Below are 24,563 nucleotides of genomic sequence, written 5' to 3'. Positions count from 1 at the left end.
AGAGCATGGGCTGCTCCAGGCTAATGAGAACACCTGACTCCAATTAACCTGCTAAGAGTCAGGTGAGGCTGTTAAGCACCTGACTCTAATTAAGACCCCTCTGATGCTATAAAAGGGCTCACTCCAGTCAGGCCAGAGGGAGCCAGAGGAGAGGAAGTGCATGCGAGGAACTGAGAGTGAGTAGGCACACTACTGGAGGACTGAGAAGTACAAGCGTTATCAGCCATCAGGAGGAAGGTCCGGTGGTGAAGACAAAGAAGGTGTTGGGAGGAGGCCATGGGGAAGTAGCCCAGGGAGTTCTAGCTGTCGTGCTATTGTAGCAGGAGGCACTCTAGACAGCTGTAGTCCACAGGGCCCTGGGCTGGAACCTGGAGTAGAGGGTGGGCCTGGGTTCCCCACAAACCTCCCAGTTCCTGATCAAACATAGGAGGAATGGACCTGGACTGTGGCTTCTACCAGAGGGGAAGGTCTCTGGGCTGTTTACCGACCCACAGGGTGAATCTGTGAGGCCAGCAAATTCGCCAATAAGCGCAGGACCCACCAAGGTAGAGGAGGAACATTGTCACAACAGATAATAGAGAAACGGGAGGCAAAACAATACAGCCTGACCCAGCAACATGCTGAGTGTTCTTGACTCTCATATATCAGAGGGGTAGCCGTGTTCTCATTGACTTTGATAGAAGCTGAATGCACAGAACTTTGGGGCCTGTAACGCAGAACAGTAGAGCCAGATTTCAAAGGATTTGGGTATTTAGACTCATAGATTTTAAGGTCAGAAGGGGCCATTATGATCATCTAGTCTGACCTCCTGCACAATTCAGGCCACAGAATCTCACCCACCCACTCCTGTAACAAACCCCTAACCTATATTTATTTGAGGTGACAGATGCTGTTCAATGTAGATAATTGGGAACCAAACTGGGGAATACATGTTAAATGAACCAGTCATTCGTTGAGCTGATCAGGAATAGAATTTGGAGATTGTTGGAAAAATGAATGAAACCATCATTCAGTGCACAACAAGAAACGGTACAAAAGTATACTAGATTGTATTGGAAAAGGGTTGAAATACAGAATGAGAATTGATACTCTTGCTTTATGAGAAATACTGTGCAGTATTTGAGAAACATTCCTAAAACGAATAGACGTTGTCATAGAAGTTAGAGGTGGGAAAGACCTCTAACACGGCTGCTACTCTGAAACCTTAGATTATCTTGTCAGTCTTCCTGCTAATTCAGAATTGCTTTCTTTGTTCACGTTTTGTCCAATCTAGTTTTAGATGTCCCACATGATTGGACTTCTACCACTTCCCTTGTGAAATCAGGCTGATTAAATCTCTCAGGGACTTTCCTGATGTTCCATCTTAATTTTCCCTTTCTTAATTTAGTCACATTATTCCTAAGTACAACTCCTTGTACCACTGTTTTAAAAAACAAAACAAAACCCTGCTCACCCTCCTTGGTATTTACATCTTCATGTTATCTGGCCTTTCCCTTTAGTTCCCAAGCTGCTTTACATAGCTCTTATGAGGGAAGATTAAAATCAGCCTGTCTAGCCACCTGATCATTTTCGTTGCCCTTCTATGATTTTTTTTCTTCCAATTTGTCAATATCATTCTGGTAAGAAAGTGACCAGAACCGAATGCATCATTTCAAGTTTCTTTCTAGTAGAGCCAAAGAAAGAGACTATTCCATTGCTGTGCATATGTAACCCAAAGTTCCATTGGCCTTCTTTTTTGTTGCTATATTGCATTGCAAGTGCATCATGTTTGTTGTACACCAACACTTCTGTGTCTCTTCTACATTAGAGTTCTTCTGGTCTCTCCCATTCAATATCTGCTCTGGATTATTATATGTTGGGTGGTTAGGTCTTCTGGGTACACTATCCTGTCACTTCCCTCAAAATTTGATCCAGGGATATGTGTCTTCTCTTCTTCCTGTCTTGGTGTCTCTAAAAAATCTTTGTTTTCAGTTTTCTGTTCATTGTCTCTTTATTCTAAGAATGGCACCACCAGACTCTTAATTAAATTAGAAATATAGGAACTGCCACACAGGATCAGACCAGTGGTTCATCTGGTCCGGTATCCTGTCTCTGAATATGTAGCTTATAGGTGTTGTAAATAGTCCTGGCATAGTGCTACGCCTCTTCTCCTTTTGCCCAAGTTCACTTAAATTGTTTGTAGCCAACCCCAGTCAGTTTTGAATCCAGAAGACTGGTGCCTTTATTGCTTAGGCAAAGACCTTCTCAATCAAATCTGATTTAAAAACAAGGAGGGGTTGGAATTCATTGGAATACTCAGACAAGAGCAGTGTGTCGTCAGCAGTAATGCATAACATTCAGTGTGTGTATAATATAAGAACAAGAACATAATTGATTCCAGTGCTTCGTGAATCCAAGCTCCTTCCTTGTTCGAATCCTGTTTGGGTTAGAAGATTTTCACTTGAGCAATGCAGTTATAATCAGTTTACCAAATTAGGCTTTGTCTAGGCTAGAAAGTGTTGCTGCTTTGATTTTATCGGTATAGTTAGTGTCAAAACCCTCGCTAGGGTGGATGCAGTTATACTTGTATAGCTTATTGCAGTTCAGGAAACGCATTACCCTGTATTGGTATAAGGCACCTTTATACTGGTATAACTATCAGTAAACAGATCAAACCCCTACCCAAATTTAGGCTGCTAGGTAAGAGATTGAAGTCCAGGACCTCCATGGTAGCATTCTCTGTAATGCTTCCAGCTCCACGCGCAGGGCCAGTTAAACAAGCAAAACTGCAGGGTCTCAATGCGTGGATGAGACAATGTTGTAGGAAGGAGGGGTTTAGATTTATTAGGAACTGGGGAAACTTTTGGGAAAGGGGGAGCCTACACAGGAAGGATGAGCTCCACCTAAACCAGAATGGAACCAGATTGCTGGCACTAAAAATTGAAAAGGTCATAGAGCAGTTTTTAAACTAATAGCTGGGGGAAGCCAACAGGTGTGGAGGAGCACATGGTTCGGACAGAGACATCCCTTAGGGGAGGATCTATTAATGGAGATTCTCTGTCCTAGTAAGGAGTAGAGGATAGAAGATCATAAAATATGGGTAGGCTCTCATGAGAAACAGTCAAATGAAAAAGAATCCCATTCAATGACATCATGTTGGCAGACAGCTAAAACGTGACAATTTTTTTAAAGTGCTTGTATACAAATGCTAGAAGTCTAAATAATAAGATGGGTGAACTAGAGTACCTTGTGTATGAGGATACTGATATAACAGGCATCACAGAAACTTGGTGGAATGAGGATAATCAATGGGATACAGTAATATCAGGATACAAAATGTATCGGAAGACCAGAACAGGTCGTGCTGGTGGGGGAGTGGCACTATATGTGAAAGAAAACGTAGAATCAAATGAAGTAAAAATCTTAAATGAACCAAACTGTACAGTTGAATCTCAATGAATAGCAATTCCATGCTTGAATAAGAAAAATATAGCGGTAGGGATATACTACCGACCGCCTGACCAGGATGGTGATGATGACTGCAAAATGCTCCGGGAGATTAGAGAGATTATACAGATAAAAAACACAATAATAATGGGGGATTTCAGCTATCTCATATTGACTGGGTACATGTCACCTTAGGACGGGATGCTGAGATAAAATTTCTTCACATCTTAAATGACTGCTTCTTAGAGCAGCTAGTGTTGGAACCCACCAGAGGAGAGGCAATTCTTGATTTAGTCCTAAGTGGAGCACAGGATCTGGTCCAAGAGGTAACTATAGCTGGACCACTTGGTAATAGTAGTGACCACAATATAATTAAATTTAACATCTCTTTGGCAGGGAAAACACCAAAGCAGCCCAACAGTATAGCATTTAAATTCAGAAAGGGGGACTACACAAAAATGAGGAGTTTAGTTAAACAGAAATTAAAGGGTACGTGCCAAAAGTGAAATCCCTGCAAGCTGCATGGAAACTTTTAAAAGACACCATAATAGAGGCTCAATTTAAATATATGCCCCAAATTAAAAAACATACTAAGAGAACCAAAAAAGAGCCACCGTGGCTAAACAACAAAGTAAAAGAAGCGGCGAGAGGCAAAAAGGCATCTTTTAAAAAGTGGAAGTTAAATCTTAATGAGGAAAATAGAAAGGAGCATAAACTCTGTCAAGTGACGTGTAAGAATATAATTAGGAAGGCCAAAAAAGAATGTGAAAAACAGCTAGCCAAAGACTCAAAAAGTAATAGCAAAACATGTTTTAAGTACATCAGAAGCAGGAAGCCTGCTAAACAACCAGTGGGGCCACTGGACGATTGAGATGCTAAAGGAGTACTCAAGGATGATAAAGCCATTGCGGAGAAACTAAATGAATTCTTTGCATTGGTCTTCACAGCTGACGATGTGAGGGAGATTCCCAAACCTGAGCCATTCTTTTTAGGGGACAAATCTGAGGAACTGTCCCAGATTGAGGTGTCATTAGAGGAGGTTTTGGGACAAATTGATAAATTAAACAGTAATAAGTTAGTAGGACCGGATGGTATTCACACAAGAGTTCTGAACGAATGAAATGTGAAATTGCAGAACTACTAACTGTGGTTTGTAACCTATCATTTAAATCAGTTTCTGTACAGAGAAGTGGAGGATAGCTAATGTGTGAAGCCAATTTTTAAAAAGGGCTCCAGAGGTGATCCCAGCAATTAGAGGCCAGCAAACCTGACTTAAGTACTGAGCAAACTGGTTGAAACTACAGTAAAGAACAGAATTGTTAGGCATATATTGAACAAAATCTCTCAGGGAAGAGTCAACATGGTTTTTGTAAAGGGAAATCGTGCCTCACCAATCTACTAGAATTGTTTGAGGGAGTCAACAAGCATGTGGACAAGGTGGATCCAGTGGATATAGTGTACTTATATTTTCAGAAAGCCTTTGACAAGGTTCCTCACCAAAGGCTCTAAGCAAAGTAAGCTGTCATGGGATAAGAAGGAAGGGGCTCTCATGGATTGGTAACTGGTTAGAAGTTAGGAAACAAAGGGTAAGAATAAATGGTCAGTTTTCAAAGCGGAGAGAGGTAAATAGTGGTGTACCCCACGGGTCTGTTCTGGGACCAGTCCAGTTCAACATATTCATAAATGATCTGGAAAAAGGGGTAAACAGTGATGTGGTGAATTTTGCAGATGATACAAAACTACTCAAGATAGTTCAATCCAAAGCATACTGGGAAGAGCTACAAAGGGATCTCTCAAAACTGGGCAACAAATGACAGATGAAATTCAATGTTGATAAATGCAAAGTAATGCACATTGCAAAACATAATCCCAACTATACATATAAAATTCTGGGGTCTAAATTAGCTGTTACCACTCAAGAGAGAGAGCTTGGAATCATTATGGATAGTTCTCTGAAAACATCCACTCAATGTGCAGCAGCAGTCAAAAAAGTGAACAGAATGCTGGGAATCATTAAGAAAGGGATAGATAAGATGACAGAAAATATCATATTGCCTCTATATAAATCCATGGTATGCCCACATCTTGAATACTGTGTGCAGATGTGGTCTCCCTATCTCAAAAAAGGTATATTGGAATTAGAAAAGGTTCAGAAAAGGGCAACAAAAATGATTAGGGGTATGGAACGGCTGCCATATCGAGGAGAGATTAATAAGACTGGGACTTTTCAGCTTGGAAAAGGGATGACTAAGTGGGAATATGATTGAGGTCTATAAAATCATGACTGGTGTGGAGAAAGTAAATAAGGAAGTGTTATTTACTCCTCCTCATAACATAAGAACTAGGGGTCACCAAATACAATTAATAGGCAGCAGGTTTAAAAATAAACAAAAGGAAGTATTTCTTCACACAATGCACTGTCAGTCTGTGGAACTCCTTGGCAAAGGATGTTGCGAAGGCCAAGACTATAACAGGGTTCAAAAAAGAACTTGATAATTTCATGGAGGATAGGTCCATCGATGGCTATTAGTCAGGAGGGCAGGGGTGGTGTCCTAGCCTCTGTTTGCCAGAAGCTGGGAATGGTTGACGGGATGGATCACTTGAGGATTACCTGTTCTGTTCATTCCCTCTGGGGCACCTGACATTGGCCACTGTGGGAAGACAGGATACTGGGCTAGATGGACCTTTGGTCTGACCCAGTATGGTTGTTCTTATGCTAGTAGGTTTAGATCTCTGGCTAGCCTTTGGTGAATGATTCAAGTCTTGCAAAGGAGTTTTCCAGACTGTAGTTACTTTCAGAATAATTGCAAATGAGGAGAATTTGAAACTGCTGCAGCTTCTCACCTGGGAAAGACCAGTAGCGAGCTTTGTCTATCTCAGCAGGTAGAACCTGCAGAAAAGATCAATGATTAGGTGTCACGGGTGAAGAGGCTTGGAGCTCTGGAACCGCTCTGAATGAAGCTCAGATAGGACCCTCCTGTAGGGTGGCACCCCGCAGGGCACACACTCACTAGTGCGAGCCTCCTTGGCCTCATTGCCTCCTGGGTCTGACCTCAGTGTGTTCAGCATGTGTTTTACGCCGTGAGTTCCCCGCAGCGAGTCCACCTGAATAGGACACCGGGGGAGCCTGACGTGCCCCCCTAAGGGCCATGCACCCCCAGCTTCCCAGTCAGCAGTGACTCTCCGCCAGCGTTGTAAAACAGAAGGGTTTATTAGTCATCTGGAGTGCAGCATATAACAGTTCTTGTTAGCAGAGAAAGTAGGAAGGTTCAGCAAAGTCCATCTTCGAGGAGGGGGGTGGAGAGCAAGGCTCTGGATCCCCCACGAGTCCCAAACCAAGTGACTACCCAGCTTCCAGCAGCCCTCCCGTAGTCACGTCCAGTTGCCCGTCCTCCATCCTTTGTCTCTTTCCCGGGCATCTCTCTTTGGTCTCCAGCTCCTTCGGCCGGCTCCTTGCAGAGCATGGACCCTGGCCATCAGTTGCCAGGACACGGTGTGTCTTGCTATTGACTAGGCCCAGGGAGCTATATAGCAGTCAGACCTGCCCTCGAGGGGTCTCTGCCACGATCACACGCCCTTGTCCCACCACCTAGATACTTGTGCAACACATAGGAGGAAGCTGGGGCACACACAGTATTCATACAAAACATTAAGAAATGTTAGGTTCTGGTGTTTGCACGACACTTGCCACATGTCGACTGTTTGCAGCAAGGTGAAATACCGAGTCATGTGATCATGCTCGCTGTTTGTGTTTCGGTGTCTCGGTCGGTGGAGTAGTTATGAGATTGAGTCCTGGTTTGAAGAGTGTAATTTATTATTTAGCATTGGCAGCCATCTGTTTTCACTTGAGCCCTGCTTCACCTCTGAAGGTCAGTTGGCCACACGCCTGGCACAGTCAGAACTCTTAACACTGACCTAATCGGCTGGGATAGTTACAGATCCCACTACAGTATGCATGCTGCTGTACAGCCAGCAGAGGCAAGGAGGAGGTGGAGTCCACCAGGAACTGTGCATCCCCTCTTCCCCCCCCATCCAACTCTTCCATTGTTCTTATTAAGCAATAGGTTGGAGGAGGAGGTTCCCCCCAGTGCTAGCTCTCCCCAGGTTTGAAGCCTCACATAGCAGCAACTTTCACTTGGGCCGAAGAGGACTCTTCTTACAGCCACGTAAGCTAGTCAGAATGGTGCCTCTTGAGTGATACAAGGCACTTCTCCCCACTGCCCTGCGCTGAACACACGACCCCTTCACACCTCTCTCCCTCTGCCAAACCCAGGGGGGATTGAACCCAGATTTCTTACACGACTACAAACCTTGTTGGCTTCCGTCTGGCAAAGTTATGGGAAGCGCCAGTGCTGCTGCTGCTCTCCACAGACTCCAGAAGGTAGCACAGCATCAGGTTTTGTTCCATTTGCAATTTGAAGCTTGCGCCACTGCTAGGTCCTCCCCACCCATCTACTGAATAATATAAACGCTGGAAAGATTGTACCAACAGATGAAATAATTCTTACCTAGCCATTATAATGGGACAGTGGGGAGAGGGATGTCCTTCGGTGAGCCCTTTAGATCAAATGATAGTAACTTGCCCATAATAGTTCCTTTAATCAAAAATTTTAGCACGTATATACATTGTTTGAGATTCATAGTACCCTTGTGAGGTAAGTGTCACATCCATTTTACCCATGGGTAGAGACAGAAATTGAGTGATTTAGTGAAGGTTGCTCACTGAGTTGGGAATTTAGAGTCTCCTAAGTCCCTCTAGCAGAAATTGCTTTGCCTCCCACTGTGAGGGTCTGTCAGTGATTGAAATATATAGCTGGTAACTGATGCTAAAATATTCCAATGGCAGGGGCCTTAAGTTTGTGCCTGATTTTTTTTTTTAAAGGTGCTGAGCACGCACCTCCTCCATTCCAGCCATTGAGAACTGGGGGTCTGCAGCACCTTTGACAATTTAGCCAGTCACTTGGGGCCTAAACATGGATTCTGATGCCTGACTTTAGGCATGCAACTTGGAACATCTTTCCCTGACTTTAATAAGACAGCAACTTTACAGGCAAGGGCTAAATGTACTTAACAAATGCCACGGGAAATGGTGCAAGCCAATACGGGGGCACTGTCCCAAATGCCATCACTATGTCCAGCTTTTTCTTTTGGCAGATGTCTCAGTATCTCCCACACCTCAAGAAGCTAAACCCCCCTTGCCTTCTCCAGAGCCTGCACTGAAGATTGAACTAGAACCAGCAACCACTGAGGTAAAGGCACATTATGGTGATAACTTGCATTTATACATGGTTTTGTCTCGATCAAGTGGGGAAATCCAGGGTGTTTGCAGAAGCAGGACTGTAGGGTGTGCTGGGGGAGGGAGGATGGGTTGTCAGACCTGACTTTGATAATGAGACGGACATTTGGCTCTTGGTGATCATGCCCATAGAAGCTCTGTACACGCACCCTGCCTTAACGCTTGGTCCCTTGTGATGCCCTGCAGGCTTCGACAGGAGGGAAGAAGCGGAAACGGAAGCGTGTGCTGAAATCCAAAACGTTTGTGGATAGTGAAGGCTGCATGGGTAAGAATAGCAGCTCTCTCCCGCACCCACAAGTAGGGCTCACTTTACTGAAGAGTCACTGGGTTTTTTGCAAGTTTTACAGACCAAACCTATCCAGGGAAGGGGCCCACAGTGTCACTTTATTCTTCTTTTCTTGAGCTCTGAGGATTCCAACCCCACTTTCCTGCACTCTGTCCCTCTGTCAGAGGAGGGTGGAGTGGAGTTGTCATTGACTGTCTCACTCTCAAATCGAGAACTTTTTGAATATTTTCTTTTGTTCCCTCTTTCCTACCATTATAACCAGCACTAGCACTTTCCCTTCTTTTCAAAAATGTATACCTTAAAAAAAAAAAATGCCTCAGATTAATTGGTGACACAAAGCAGATAGAATGCTCCAGAGCAGCTGGATTATACCAATGCTTCTGGCCCTCAATATAATGTGGAATACCCCAAATAAACTGGGTAAGAGCAACAAGCAGCATGTTTGGGATTTAAAACTCTAAAAAGCAAATCCTTTGTTCCTAGCAGTCCTGTGTTCTCTAGCCCTTGGGAGGAAGTAGGTCTGAGCACAGATCTGGAATGTTTAAATTCTAACCCAGCTCTTATACAGATTCATTCGGTGATTTTTGAGCAAGGCACCTATTTCCCTACCTGGCAAGAGTGTTGTAAGATTTAGGTAACGTTTATAAAGTTCTTTAAATTTGAAAAACTGGCAGAAGCATTATTTATACTAAGCACAATGTGTGCCTGATTCTACAAGATACTGAGTGTCCTCAACCCCTGTTGATTTGAATGGAATCCAGGGAGCTCGGCTTATTCCAGGAGAGGGATCAGGTCCTGTGTGTTATTTATCTACTTTAAAGAAAGCTAAAGCCAGCAGGAAAGTAACTGGTTTTAATAGTAGCTAAAGGCTCTAGTACTAGGTTTTTGTCAGAGGGAAACAGATTTGTTAAGAATTGCCCGTTGCGTTTGCATGATGGGGTGTTTTGCCCTCCTGACTCCAGATAGGACTGTTAAGGCTTTTGGAAGGAAAATGAGAACCTTGCTCCACAGCTAGTGTTTTAATAAGGTCTGCATCCAGAGCTCGCCATAATGAACATTAAAGCTTTTATTTCCAGCAAAGAATTCTGCATTCCTTTTTCTATTCAGCCTTTTCCAAATGTGCCAGTACTGGGAAGCTTGCCTTTTTTCCCCCACTGGACCATGGGTTTAAATGGTCTCTTGTGAAATAGGCAGACCTTTGGTTTACAAATTAATATCCACTACAGTTTTATGGAGGGGAAAATGAGGCCCTTGTGGTGCACTTGGAAAAGGCTCAGAGTAGCAAGGAGAGGGTCAGATGGGGCTGTGATGCTGAAGAATTGGGTAAGAAGGAAATACTACTTTATGTACCAAAAATTTGCACCAGTCTGTGGTCCAGAACTTTCTGTGTCCCCATTTCATCCCATTTTTCCCCCTGCCCCATGTAGTCCTGATAATCCTAAAGTCTTGCAAACCTCCTGGGCTGATATAAAATATTTGTATCATTTGAATTATGGGATTTTCACCTTTTTAAAATGGGTTAAAGCTGCCTAGATCAGAGCCAAGATCTCATTGTTCTGAATATCATCCTGCTATATACCCTCCCTTGAGTGTCTCCATGATTTTAGTGCCACTTTCCCAAGATCTACTACAGCTAGAAACTGGTGATTGTAAAGCAAATCAAATACTCTAGGGCCTATCCCTGAGAGGTGCTAAGCACCCGCAGCACCTAATTGAAGTCAGTGGGAATTGTGGGTGCTCACCGTCTCTTAGGATCAGGTCCTTAATCTAAAGGCTTGTCTAATGACAAATGTTGTGCAGTTTTTTAACCATGCTGACATAGCTGAAGTTCTACAACCCGCTCCCACCACCGTGACCACCCCAGTGTGGATGCAGTTATACTGTTATAAAGGTACTTCTGCTCGTGTAGTTCAGGGCTTGGCTTCATGGGGAATGTTTTAACAGGTGTATGCTGTAGTTATACAGTTCTAATCCCCCATGGGGACACTCTTACTCCAATGGCTTTATTTTAGGTTTAGCTTAAACACCTTTCCAAGTGACACAAGCTAAACTGAATAAAGGCACTTTTATGCTGGAATAAGAATGTCTACATGGTGGTCTATTTTGGTATAACTATACTGGTTTAAATTCACACCTTAAGTTATACAAAAAAAATAACTTTTTCCTGTGTATATGAGACCTGCATCCCTGAAAGGAAGGAGAGTCGCTCATACTGGTATAAGATACCTGGACACCATTATAACTGTGTCCACACGAAGGGTTATTACTACTATAACTTCTTTTGTTGATTAATAATCACGCCCCTAACCAAGAGAGTGTTACTAGTTCAAAAACTGTATGTGGACCAAGTGTTAGTTAACTGCTTCTTATGAGATTGGTTGCTAACGTCACAGTGAGACGCTTTCAGATTTAGTAAACTCCTCCAGGTATTGGGACTGGTCCAGGCCTGAGAGAGTGTTTCAGTCCCTGTTTACCATGGAAAAGCAGCATTTGAAATGTGCACTGGCTACTACAAAAACGCAAGACAACTTAGCAAAGAAAAACATTCAGCTAAATGCTAGATTCTCTATCGTACAGACAGTCTCTTACAGCTTGGGCCTAATGGAAACCCTCAATAAATGATTGCCCACAGATAGGATAGTTTAACCGCTGAGGATAATTCATGCTAAGAGCAAAGGTGGGGAGTGAGTCAGCCAGGAGTAACGGCCTCTTTAGGCTGCTTGCTGAAAAGCTAATTGATTATAAAGAGAAACTGGCTTGTGTTTAGAATCCCTATTTGACTGACTAATCACGCAGAGGAGCAGGGTTTAGTACCACAGGGACTGGTGCTAAATGGTTTCTCCGGATTGTGTAGAAGACCTCATTTGATTTAGTTGGTGCAACTAAAAGCCAATTTTCCAGCAGTGAAGTTCAGACACCTGCAAAAGAGAAAAAAGAGTTGCTAAAAAAAGAAAATGGTTTACTAGAAACATACCAGAATGCTGCATTGGAAGCTGGTGGATCAGTGTTTACTTGTGGATGTTGATGGTTGCTATCAGTGGAGTTGACTACAGATCCATTTTAGTAAGCATTGTTTTAGAGAGCTAAACCCTCCAGGAGAGCTGGCTGTATTTTAAAGAATCCTTATTGAGGTTGCTGGAACAAACCATCCCGATGTGTAGAAAGAATAGTAAATATGGCAGGTGACCAGCTTGGCTTAACAGTGAAATCCTTTCTGATCTTAAACACAAAAAAGAAGTTTACAAGAAATGGAAGATTGGACAAATGACCAGGGAGGAGTATAAAAATATTGCTCAGCCATGCAGGAGTGAAATCAGGAAGGCCAAATCACACTTGGAGTTGCAGCTAGCAAGAGACGTTAAGAATAACAAGAAGGGTTTCTTCAGGTATGTTAACAACAAGAAGAAAGTCAAGGAAAGTGTGGGCCTCTTACTGAATGAGGGAGGCAATCTAGTGACAGAGGATGTGGAAAAAGCTAATGTACTCAATGCTTTTCTTGCCTCTGTCTTCACGAACAAGGTCAGCTCCCAGTCTACTGCACTGGGCAGCACAATATGGGGAGGAGGTGACCAGCCCTCTGTGGAGACAGAAGTGGTTCAGGACTGCTTAGAAAAGCTAGACGAGCACAAGTCCATGGGGCTGAATGCGCTGCATCTGAGGGTGCTAAAGGAGTTGGCGGATGTGATGGCAGAGCCATTGGCCATTATCTTTGAAAATTCATGGCGATCGGGGGAGGTCCATGATGACTTGGAAAAGGCTAATGTAGTGCCCATCTTTAAAAAAGGGAAGGAGAAGGATCCGGGGAACTACAGGCCAGCCAACCTCACCTCAGTCCCTGGAAAAATCATGGAGCAGGTCCTCAAGGAATCAACTCTGAAGCACTTAGAGGATAGGAAAGTGATCAGGAACAGTCAGCATGGATTCATCAAGGGCAAATCAGGCCTGACTAACCTAATTGCCTTCTATGAGGAGATAACTGGCTCTGTGGATGAAGGGAAAGCAGTGGTTGTGTTATTCCTTGACTTTAGCAAAGCTTTTTATACCGTCTCCCACAGTATTCTCGTCAACAAGTTAAAGAAATATGGGCTGGATGAATGGACTATAAGGTGGATAGAAAGCTGGCTAGCTCGTCGGGCTCAATGGGTAGTGATAAATGGCTCCATGTCTAGTTGGCAGCCGGTATCAAGCGGAGTGCCCCAAGGGTCAGTCCTGGGGTCGGTTTTGTCCAATATCTTCATTAATGATCTGGAGGATAGCGTGGACTGCACCCTCAGCAAGTTTGCAGATGACACTAAACTGGGAGGAGTGGTAGATACGCTGGAGGATAGGAATAGGATACAGAGGGACCTAGACAAATTGGAGGATTGGGCCAAAAGAAACCTGATGAGGTTCAACAAGGACAAGTGCAGAGTCCTGCACTTAAGATGGAAGAATCCCATGCACGGCTACAGACTAGGGACCGAATGGTTAGGCAGCAGTTCTGCAGAAACAGTGGGGTTACAGTGGGCAAGAATCTGGATATGAGTCAACAGTGTGCCCTTGTTGCCAAGAAGGCTAACGGCATTTTGGGCTGTATAAGTAGGGGCATTGCCAGCAGATCAAGGGACATGATCATTCCCTTGTATTCAACATTGATGAGGCCTCATCTGGAGTACTGTGTCCAGTTCTGGGCTCCAAACTACAAGAAGGATGTGGAAAAATTGGAAGGAGTCCAGCGGAGGGCAACAAAAATGATTAGAGGGCTGGAGCACATGACTTATGAGGAGAGGCTGAGGGAACTGGGATTGTTTAGTCTGCAGAAGAGAAGAATGAGGGGGGATTTGATAGCTGCTTTCAACTACCTGAAAGGGGGTTCCAAAGAGGATGGATCTAGACTGTTCTCAGTGGTACCAGATGACAGAACAAGGAGTAATGGTCTCAAGTTGCAGAGGGGGAGGTTTAGGTTGGATATTAGGAACAACTTTTTCACTAGGAGGGTGGTGAAGCACTGGAATGGGTTACCTAGGGAGGTGGTGGAATCTCCTTCCTTAGAGGTTTTTAAGGTCAGGCTTGACAAAGCCCTGGCTGGGATGATTTAGTTGGGGATTGGTCCTGCTTTGAGTAGGGGGGTGGGACTATATGACCTCCTGAGGTCCCTTCCAATCCTGAGATTCTATGATCGTTAAACACTGTGACGGCAGTGAAAGGGGGGAAATCCCAGTAAGTAATACTCATCTGGGTTCAATGATTGTTTGGTTACTAAATGAACCCTTTCCGGTACTGCTTTGAAACCTCTATAGAAAGAAGCAACCACCTATGTTTAATGTGTGTCTCTCCCTAGCTTGTAATAACTTTCAGAGAGGTGTTTTGTAAAAAGAACGAGCTCTTCATCTGAATTTGAGAAGGACCAAGTTCTCTCTATCTAGGTGTACATACAGACATCATCACAACAGTCAGTGGATCTTCAGGCACTCAGTATGATTGGTTCTCCCCAGGGTGCCACCTGGAACTGGGGTACCACTGAGCCCCCCCACGACCCACCAGCCTAGGCTCCCTCTTACACTGTACTGCTGTGACAAGCTGCAAAGCCCTCCAGGCTTCAGCCTGCACTTTCACCAGCATACATACAGGTAGGGACACACCCAGTTGTAGTTAAGTGCAGGCACTTTGACCAGGCCCTGCATATGAAGGCGACAGCTAGGGCAACAACCAGCTCCTCAGGCACATATAATTTTGGGTTTACCCCCTCTGGAGTATACCATCTTGCGCTGCACAGAGAACTGTACAGTGTAAGTTCATAAAATTTGCCCCCTTCCTCGATGTGGAGAGGAATATGCAACAGCCTTCTGCGCCCAAGTTACGAGTCTGTAGCATCCTCAGGAAGGCTTCCCAGGTGAGAGATAAGGCCTATTGTTTTTCTAATGGTCCATTACCCTGAATAGGTCCTTCCCAAGCACTGTCTAGAATGAAACCATCTTGTCTAGTGGGCGTTACCCAGGTGTAACTGCATTGGAAATACAGATACATAGTAAATATTCATAACTTCAGATACAAAAATGATGCATGCGTACAAATAGGATAATCATATTCAACAAACCATAACCTTTTCAATGATGCTGCACAGGACTTATTTTGCATTATGATTATGTCCTAATCATATCATATCACTGTGAAGAATATGGGGTGCAGTGTCACACTTAGGAGCTTGGAAAATCAGACCATCTGTGTATCATGCTTTTTGTAAGCATTGGTGGAAACAGTTGCCCTAGCAATGCTGTTGTGAGAGTGGGTGGGATTCGGATTGGGCTGTTGAACTTTTCCATACCAGGGTAACGGCTCAGATTCAGTCCTGGTCAGCAGTTACTGAAAGCCGCTATTGTCTGATGGCTGCTGCGTGTTCTATGTGAAATGAATTGGTGTCCACAATCTAGTCCCTAGCAGACAATTGTCCTTGTTGCAAAAATCTTCAGTGTACTTGGCACCCTCCATGTTGTAGAGTCCATGTAGTGAGAAGATTTGGCAACTGAACTGCCCTCTCACCCAGGAAGCATAGGCGCCGACTCCGTGGGTGCTCCGGGGCCAGAGCACCCATAGAAAAAAATTGGTGGGTGCTGAGCAGCCACCGGCAGCTCCGTGTGGCCCCGCCCTGCCCCCCTGCTCCAACTCGCCTCTGCCGCGAGTGCGCCGCCTCGTCCTGCTCCTCCCTCCCAGCCCTTGTGCCGTGACACAGCTCATTTGCGGGGCAGGGAGGGAGGGGGGAGGAGGGGAAACACTGCACGCTGGGGGAAGAGGCGGGGATTTGGGGAAGGGATCCAATCGGGGCAGGGAGGGGGTGGAGTTAGGGCGGGGAATTTGGGGATGAGGTGGAGTTGGGGCGGGGAAAGAGGCGGTGGGGGCACTCACTGGCACCGGAGAAAGTTGGCGCCGCTGCCAGGAAGGCAGTCTCACCCAACAGGGCTGAAGCACTTGGGTGGGGAGCCCCACTCTATGGCTTACTATGCTCTCAGATACCAAGGGGATGGGCACTGCGTAAGGCCCTGAGTAGAAGAGAGGACATAATTCTCCATGGCTGTTAATCTGCCATCTTTCACTATGTAGCCTCACTCCGTTCATCTTAAAAGTGAAGGGAGGCAGTCTAGCCCAGTTGATAAGAGCACTGGGCTGGGACTCAGGAGACCTGAGTTTTATTCCCAGCTCTGTGATCTGCTGAGAGAACTTGGACAAGTCATTCCACCTCTGGCCTCCGTTTCCCCATATGTAAAATGAGGACAATGATACTTGCTGCCTCTCAGTGTTTTGAGACCAGTGGGTGAAGAGTGCCGCATACGAGCTAGGTATTGTTACTGTGTCAATGGGAGCTATCCCAGCTAGTTCTTTTGTTTTGGGCCTCTGCCTTGCTGGCATTTGACACTCACCAGACTGCTGTGAGGGGATCCAAATGCTGAATCCCACGTGCCTTTAATTCGCTGGGGCTAGGTAGAGTGTAGCTTGGCTTTGGGTCTCTAAGCACACGCTCCAGGGGCAGATCTTGTGCCTGACTCCCTTTTTGGCAGTGTAGACTCCAGGACTTAGGTGACTGGACTTTGAAACCCGAGTCATCTCCCCCAAGCCTCCCCAGCAGCTCTTGCATGTTCCCCAGAATACCACCAAACGTGTGAGACTTCTAGTCAGGGCCGGCTTTAGGCCTATTCCACCAATTCCCCTGAATCAGGCCCCGTGCCTAAGAGGGCCCTGCACCCAGTGAGAATCCCTTCCCTGGCTAGAGGCACCTTTTTAATTTTTACTCACCTGGCGGCGCTTTGGGTCTTCAGCGGCACTTTGGCGGCGGGTCCTTCGCTCGCTCTGGGTCTTCAGCGGCACTTTGGCGGCAGGTCCTTCAGTGCCACCAAAGACCTGGAGCGAGTGAAGGACCTGCCGCCGAAGACTTGGAGCACCACCCGGTGAGTACAAGCCCCATGTGTTTTTAACATGGTTTTTTTTTTAATAAAGTCATCCCTGCCGGGGCCCCGTCGAAACTGTTCGAATTGGGCCCCGCACTTCCTAAAGCCGGCCCTGCTTCTCGTTTACGGTTTACCTCATACACAGGACCTGTACAAAATAACAAATGTGCCTATATGCGTTTCCCTGCCTCAGGCTCCTCCCCACTCCAGAGAGTTCTTTTGGCTTGGGCAGAATCCTCTGGGGTGTCCAGGATCCTTCTCTGCATCTTGTGACTTCTGTTCTGAATCACAGTCTTTTCTCTGACCGTGGCTGGTCCCTGGTTAAAGTTGATGCTTCCAAAACCCACCTGCCTCCTCCAGTCTCCTGCCCAGACTCTCCTGTCCTCCTGTCTCATCCTGAGTCTTTTTTTTTTTTTTTTTTTAACCCCTGCTTTGTCACCTGTCTCTTTGCCCTGTCTGGGTATTTCTCTATTTAGACAAATTGGAAGAAGTAGCTTCTCCTACTTCCCATGCCCTACTGTTTGGTCCAGAGCACATGTTAATCTTAACTCCTCTCCATTGTCTCTGGTTTGGTAGGAGGGTACATATTGCCATCTGTGTCAGCAACTGGTACATTCCACATCCACACAGAGGCATTCCCTGATGCAGCAATTTTATAAAAGCTTTGTAGCATCAACCAGAATTCATAGAATCATAGGGTTGGAAGGGCCCTCAGGAGGTCATCTAGTCCAACCCCCTGCTCAAAGCAGGACCAGTCCCCAGATTTTTACCCCAGTTCCCCAAATGGCCCGCTCAAGGATTGAACTCACAACCCTGGGTTTAGCAGGCCAATGCTCAAACCACTGAGCTATCTCCCTCCCCAAATCGAGGCAGATTCATACATTGAACCGAGGCAGATTCTCCAAATTGTCCCACTTGCATACCTGAAAACTGCAGAGCCAGGATGCTATTAATTTAAACTGTCCTTGTTTTGTGAGCCTCTCATACATCCTCACTGATTCCCTGAATATACTGCTTGGTTGGTTGCAGCTGTTACGAGCAAAGGCTTAACCACTCCTGCCACATTCTCTTTCCAGTAACTGAAAAGGTTTACGAGAGCGAATCCTGTACAGATAGTGAAGAGGAATTCATCAAGTCCAAGCTGCCAGCTGCACACAATCAGTCCACGGCAGCTGTGAGGAAAGAACCCAAGGAAGATCGGAAGGGCCTGAAGAAAGGTACAGCCACAGCCAGCAAAGCCAACAAACAAGTCTCCATCATGGGCTTCTTCCAGAAGAAATGAGATGAATCTCTCCCCACAATCCCTGGGCAGCTTGGAAATGTCACTCCTCTCAGTAGCTTTTGGCTTTGGAGGAGAACAACAGATGGGCTCCATGGTGGGAAATATCTCCCTTACTGTGGAAGTAAGCTCTCCGCACCAGGTTTTGCATCAGAAAACTTAATTGTATCTATTATCCTGTACTTCTGTTTCTGTGCTAGGCCATATAGAAAGCTGCAGCTGGGAGGAAGCGCTAGAGGAACACCTGGAGATCAGTTAACTCGTTTACATGATATTTTAAATTTTTAAGCATGGCCTTCGACCTGTCTGGTACTAAGGCCTGTTCCAGGAGTAGATGGACGGAATAAGAAGCTAATCCTTTTAGTGGGATCATTTGAATTTTTTTTTGTCTTGTTTGTTTAAACGTTCAGGTTGGTTAAAACCTGTACTGTAACAGGCACACATACAAATAATGAACATCTGCTGCAGCTATAACTGTCTGAAATGAATTTGATTTCTCCCCCAAGACTGGTAAATAGTTTTCTCTCTGCCTTTATAATCTTTGTTGGACAAAGTACCACATATAAAATTCTCTCAACCATTTCTTCCTTAAGTACCTCCCCTGTAAAGTGCTTGGATGCCTAATTATAGACCATGACACTGCTTGTGCTCTGTCACTCTTTGCAAAAACATCATTAAGGCTTCCCACGCAGTTGGATATAGTGAACCTGGGGGAAGGCCCAAGCCCGACCGGCCACTGGGAAAGGAACTGTGTGCTCAGCTCTACAAGTGGGTGATTATTGACTCGAAGGTGGGCATGTGAGTGGGTTGTCCTGATGAAAGTGGCAGTGTACCTGCCTGCATCGTAGCTAGGGACATGAAGTATGCAACTCCTCTTTTGTTGGCTTTTATTTATTTAAAGTCTAATGGGCATGTACCATGTACAGATGTTTTTTAAAAAGTCTAATGTCTAAGGAAATGTGCCATAGCAAAATACTGGTCCCAAGGAACCAACAGCCTGTGAAGATGATGTGCAAAGTATTGGAGCCCAAATTGTCAAAAGTGACTAGAGATTTTGGTTGTCTGAGCTCTCGTCTGCAGCTAAAATTTAGATGGACCTCGCTACATTGCTCAGGGGTGTGAAAAATTCACACCCCGGGGCACCGTGGTTAAGATGACCTAATCCCCAGTGTAAATGCAGCTGTGTTGATGGGAAAATTCTTCAGTCGACCTAACTAGCACAGTTCAGGATGGTGGATTGTGCACATGGACAGAAAACCCCTTTCTGTTGAGCTAGGGAACATCTACACTATGGTGCTACAGCTGAGTGAGGTTCGGCATGTTTGGGACATGTTTTAATGGAAGTAGAGGGCCGCCACTGGAAAAGGATGGAAAGCCTTGGTTTAATCTTTACAATGAACTTTTCTATCTTTCCCAGAAAAATACCACTTCAATGTTTCTATTTTTCTTGGCATAGCTGGAAGTATATTCTAAAAGTGATGTTAAATAATAAAACCCCTTAAACACTTACCTTCTTTTGTGTTACTGATTGTTCTTGGAGCATTGTGCTTCTTTCTGATTTCCCATATAGCTTGTATAAATCTGAATAAAGCAGGTTCATGGTATTCAATTGCATGGCAAAACTTCCAGATATACAAGCAATCCAAGACTTTACAGAACAAAGGATACATATATTAAAAATACAGCTGGAACTGTTAACCGGTCCGGTAACAATTTGGGAGTCCAGAAGGGGTTCTGAGACAATGCTTTAAAATCCCAGTTATATCTGTTTAGTGCGGTGCTGTGTTAGGAGACAAAGGTGCTGGTTTCGCTTGTCATTTATAAAGATTAAAAGGGCACATTCTGGCATGACTGTTATCATGATAGGTTCTGGCCCTTTGCTCTAAACATTGTTCTCAGATTACTTGGTGGTCCAGAGGTTAAGGTGCTAGCCTAGGACATAGGGGAACCAGGAGCCAGTGGGCAAGTTCCCCATCTGTAAAAACTGGAATAGCACTTCTTGCCATCCAGGGGTGTAGAGGATAAATGCATGAAAAGATTGCAAGAGGCTCAAATACTAAAATAATGAGAGCCATATACATACCATAGGTAGTAAGATTTTCTTTGTACTCCCGTGTTCAGATTGTTTGCCCTGGATGTAGCCTGCATTAACAGTCTGCGTCTCTAGGTATAATAATACACAGTGCTTGCATGATGCCTCTTTTCTGGGGATCTCTGAAAGCACTTTACACATGTTGGTGTCACTGTCCCCATTTTAGAGATGAGGAAGTTGAGGCTCAGGGAGTCAGTTTACACATTCAGACATCTGGGAATAAAAATCAAGAAGCTCACTCTGCCAGGCTCCTGTTCTGACCACTAGATCTTGCTGCCTCAGGGCGGAAGGTAGTTTTAAAAACAACGCACGCATGCTAAGTGATGGCTTGAAAAACTGCAGATTGTTTGAAGGGTGGAAATATATATCCTTTGCTTTGTAAGCTAACTTGTAAAAATGCCTCTGACAACTTCCTGCATCATTAAGCAGAGCAGATTGTGTTTGGAATGAGTGTCAGCATTTTCATTACTCCGTGCTGCCTTGGACTGGTTAAAAAGGCCCTTTGCTGACTGTAATAGCCATTGGAAAAAGAAAGCGATTGTGGGAGGAGCTGGGAAGCATTCTTATCAACTTGCACTGCCCTGTTCAAATAAATGTCTGCGGTGAAATCCATCAATGCTTGGCATGGAAATCAGTCATTTCTAAGCAATCCCAGTCCACGGTCAGAGTGGTGTTAGCTCCCCCAAAAGAGCATGTGGAATTGTTTTGTTCTCTCTGTATCTTTGTTCCTGGAATGCGATGCCAGCAGAACATTAGATATTGAACAGGAGAGTGCAGAGAACAGCAGGCCCATATAAGGAAATAAAATCACTCCACAAGGTCATGAGTGGATAACGTGCATTTGCCAGCACTGTACTGTGCGTCAGTACTGTGTTTTCGTAGACTCCTCTTTTCCTCTACTGTTAGGAGATCCTACAAAGTGTAATAGCAGTTTTAGTTGGAGCTCCTCTTAGTGTTTGTGTGCAATAGATTATGGGAGCTGTGGCTTGGCCTTCAGGGCATCAACTCACTGGATTCAGTTTTGTCCCATTGTCCAATCTGTCACATAAGCGCTTTAAATTCCACCACTCTGCAGCTCCACTGTCCTTGTTCCTTCATTTGATAGCCAAGTCTCTTTAGTAGCCCTGTCCATGGGGAAGCAAGCAGTATGTGCCACTTTGATTCTGCCAAAACCGGTAACTGTATCCCAAATAGTATAAATCCAGTTGTATCAAAGAAATGAATGTTCCCTCCCCATCCTGAAGTTCACTTGCATATCCAACTGAAGTTCTATGGTCCATTGATTTCCTGGTGATGGCACATCAGGCCCCTCAATGCTTAGCTATTACAGTGATGAGCACTATACATAGCAAAGGTACATTACCTCAGGGAGATTTTGCTATGTACATCTTGTCCTATTGCTTTTCCCTCCAGAGTCCTCAGAGTGTTTTACCTAGCGCATCTTCTCACCCTTCAGATAGACCAAACAGAACAAGTGCTTCTCCAGACTATTAGGCTGCTTTGTTCCAGCTACTGGTGAATTTCCTAGACCCACCCTTCCCTCAATGCTGAAGACTATCCAGGACCTTCAAAGATTAGGACTACTGTGGAATGGGTATTTGTTCTTAGTCTTCACATCCTTCTTTACTAGCAAACCAGTGTATGGGCTGGAACCTCAGCTGATGTCAATCAGTGTAGCTCCATGGAAGTCAGTGGCCCCCTAACACTAACTAGCATAGTATTTTCTCTCGACCCCATTCTGACCCTTTCTTGGCTGTTCTTGCTTTTATCCTTTTCTTGGAATTTTTTGTAAAGCTCAGACCAAGAAATTTCACTAACCACCATTTGCCCCAGGCATCCTCAACAACACATGCTCTTGAATATCTTTCTCTGTGTTTAGAATGAACTAGGCTTGCAATGTTTTGGGGTTTTTTTTATGCCACTGACATTTCAAATTGGATCTTTCAGTAAGTATTAATACTTATAAGGCGGAAAACCTCTGCTGATGTCTATTATTATTATTTATTATGACTATGTAAAGCTGGAGAGAGAACTTCTGACCACATGGAATGAGGGTGGAATTTGGTAGAAAGAATTTAACCTCTACTTTCTTTGCTCTGTGTGGCTTCCAGAGCCAATTCACAGCTTAGCTTAATTCTTGCTGGCTGCATGGTTTCAACTTTCCTCCTTACATCTAACAGAACAATACCTATTGAAACACATAACCTTGTCCTATAATTGCAGGATCATCATGAAGGAGTCAATAGACGGTCTGGTGCATAAGGACCCACATCCTAAGGAGATGGCTCATACATATGCCGCCAGTGGTCCCTTTGAGTATCAAATATCTATGAAAAATGCAGGGAACTCAGCTGGAGCATCCAAATTATTTTTGCCTAGAGCGCGATTACGTGTGCATGGTACATTAAAGACCTGACATGCTTCTGTTCTCAGGGGCTGAGAATTGAAGTTCGGCTCACAACTATAACAAGAGGTGAAGACAGACAAAGGGTAGCTGACATAAGACAAGCTCAAGTTACAATTGCTTGTATGAATAGCTTTGCTGTATGTATCTTATTGGTGCCTTTTTGTTGTTTCTGGAGAGGATTAAGAGGATCTGCTGTGCTAATCCAGTTTTGCTGCGGCACAAGGAGCTTTGACCTTACTGAACTGAGGGGAAGGGGAGTCATTCTAATGGAATCCTTACCCTATTTTCTACATGAGATAGCTGGTGTAATGGCACTGGCCCCCAGTAGATCATCACTGGGCAAATTCTGTGTCTGCTCACATGGGCATGAGCTATGGGGTGTTTCTGAGCAGAGTTTTTAATAGCTTGAGAGTGAAGTCTAACCTGTGACACTGGTCTCAAGTTATACCCCTTGTGCTGGGATCCATTTATATCTTGTAAGCTCAGCAGGGTCACTATGTGGACAGGAGATATTCCGGGAACTCCTAGGTTCTATGGGGAGTTGTGATGGTTATGCCGTAAGTGAAATTCCTTCCCTCTGAGGCACAGTTGAACTGATGCCCAACAGGGTATTGGAGGCAGGCGGGTCCACGCTGCTAGAGATGTTGTCTTTCGCAGGAGACATAAAATCAAGTTCCTGACCAGTTATGGTCATTTAAACTCAAAATTCTTTCTACAGATCATTGTAATTTAGGCCTTCGATAATACAACACTCACTATGGAACTGCAGTCTGTACCTGTTACATGTTAATATGGATCTGGTGTTACCAGATTTGCCCATTACTTTGGGGTATGCTCATTATTCGGGTTACTTTTCTGGGGAAGGGGATTCTGTAATTCTGTCAATGTGCTGCTTGTGTCACTTTGTGTGTTCATATGGAGCTCTACTTCTCCAAGTCCCCTCCCAATGGAGCTCTCCTGCAGGACCTAGGTTCCCTAGGGCTGGGTTTCTCCAGCCCTAGAACCGGATGAACACCCACCCACCCACACATACATTAACAAAGCAAGTCTGAACGGACCGGGTCAATCAGCACTGTCAAACTGACCCCTTATATGTCCCTGGGCTCCATGGACTGGGTCAAGCAGCACTTTCAAGCTGTTACCCTTATGTGTCCCAGATTCAGCACGTCCCTATTCCCACCTTCACAACACAATTGTACTGGCAGTAACCTACTGGATGAGCAAACCCCACAGTATTTTGGGCACTGCAGGGATCTTCAGCTTAGGTAAAAGAAGCGTTGCTGTAGAGTGAATGGGGGAAGCTAAAAACACAAAAGAGTAAGGTTCAGCAAGAGAGAGAAGCAACCAACTTATTTATTGAATACTGGTGATAAATACACAAGGAGCCTAAACCAACATAACCTACAGTATTAAAGGTTAATACCTAAGGTAGAAAGGAAAAATGAAAAGAGAGAGAGAGAGAGAAGGGGAATCTCACCACTCCCTGAAGCTTGAACTGGTCGGGGTTCCCAGATGATGCTGGTAGCTGAGGGTCCTGAGGGCAGGAGACAGGCAGAGTCCCCAGCACGATCAGTCAGGAGAGTATGGAGTCCTAGTGGAACTGATGCAGAGTTTGGATCTAAGCATCAGAACCCTGACTGGAGGGTGAGTAGGGATTTTTGTAGAGAAAATACAATTGTTCAAGGGAGAACAATAGATTTGTTTATAGGTAAGGCTGATAACTCAAGGGTTTTCTTTAGACTAGACAAAAGGAGCTGATCGCTCTTGGCTATGGGTGGTGTTTTCTTCCAGGGAGCTCACAATGCAACTAGGCGGTTTCACTATTTGGATATCAATTAAGGATTCATTACTAGAATTG

General features: G+C 44.7%; 1 protein-coding gene across 2 annotated transcripts in view; it reads left to right on the top strand.

The window, feature by feature from the left end:
* Positions 1–19,715, top strand: part of POLD3 (DNA polymerase delta 3, accessory subunit) — a 45,061-nt gene extending 25,346 nt beyond the window's left edge. For both annotated transcript variants that reach the window (XM_045022521.1, XM_045022522.1), the window contains exons 10-12: positions 8,581–8,675; positions 8,909–8,987; positions 18,004–19,715. In XM_045022521.1, the coding sequence (XP_044878456.1) occupies positions 8,581–8,675; positions 8,909–8,987; positions 18,004–18,209 (380 nt within the window). In that variant the 3' untranslated portion in view covers positions 18,210–19,715. The remainder of the gene's footprint in view (positions 1–8,580; positions 8,676–8,908; positions 8,988–18,003) is intronic.
* The last annotated feature ends 4,848 nt before the right edge of the window (positions 19,716–24,563 follow it).

Source organism: Mauremys mutica, chromosome 1 (assembly GCF_020497125.1).
Source record: "Mauremys mutica isolate MM-2020 ecotype Southern chromosome 1, ASM2049712v1, whole genome shotgun sequence".
NCBI lineage: Eukaryota > Metazoa > Chordata > Testudines > Geoemydidae > Mauremys > Mauremys mutica.
Note: the sequence above shows the minus strand (reverse complement) of the source record. Positions and strands in the feature narration are given on the sequence as shown.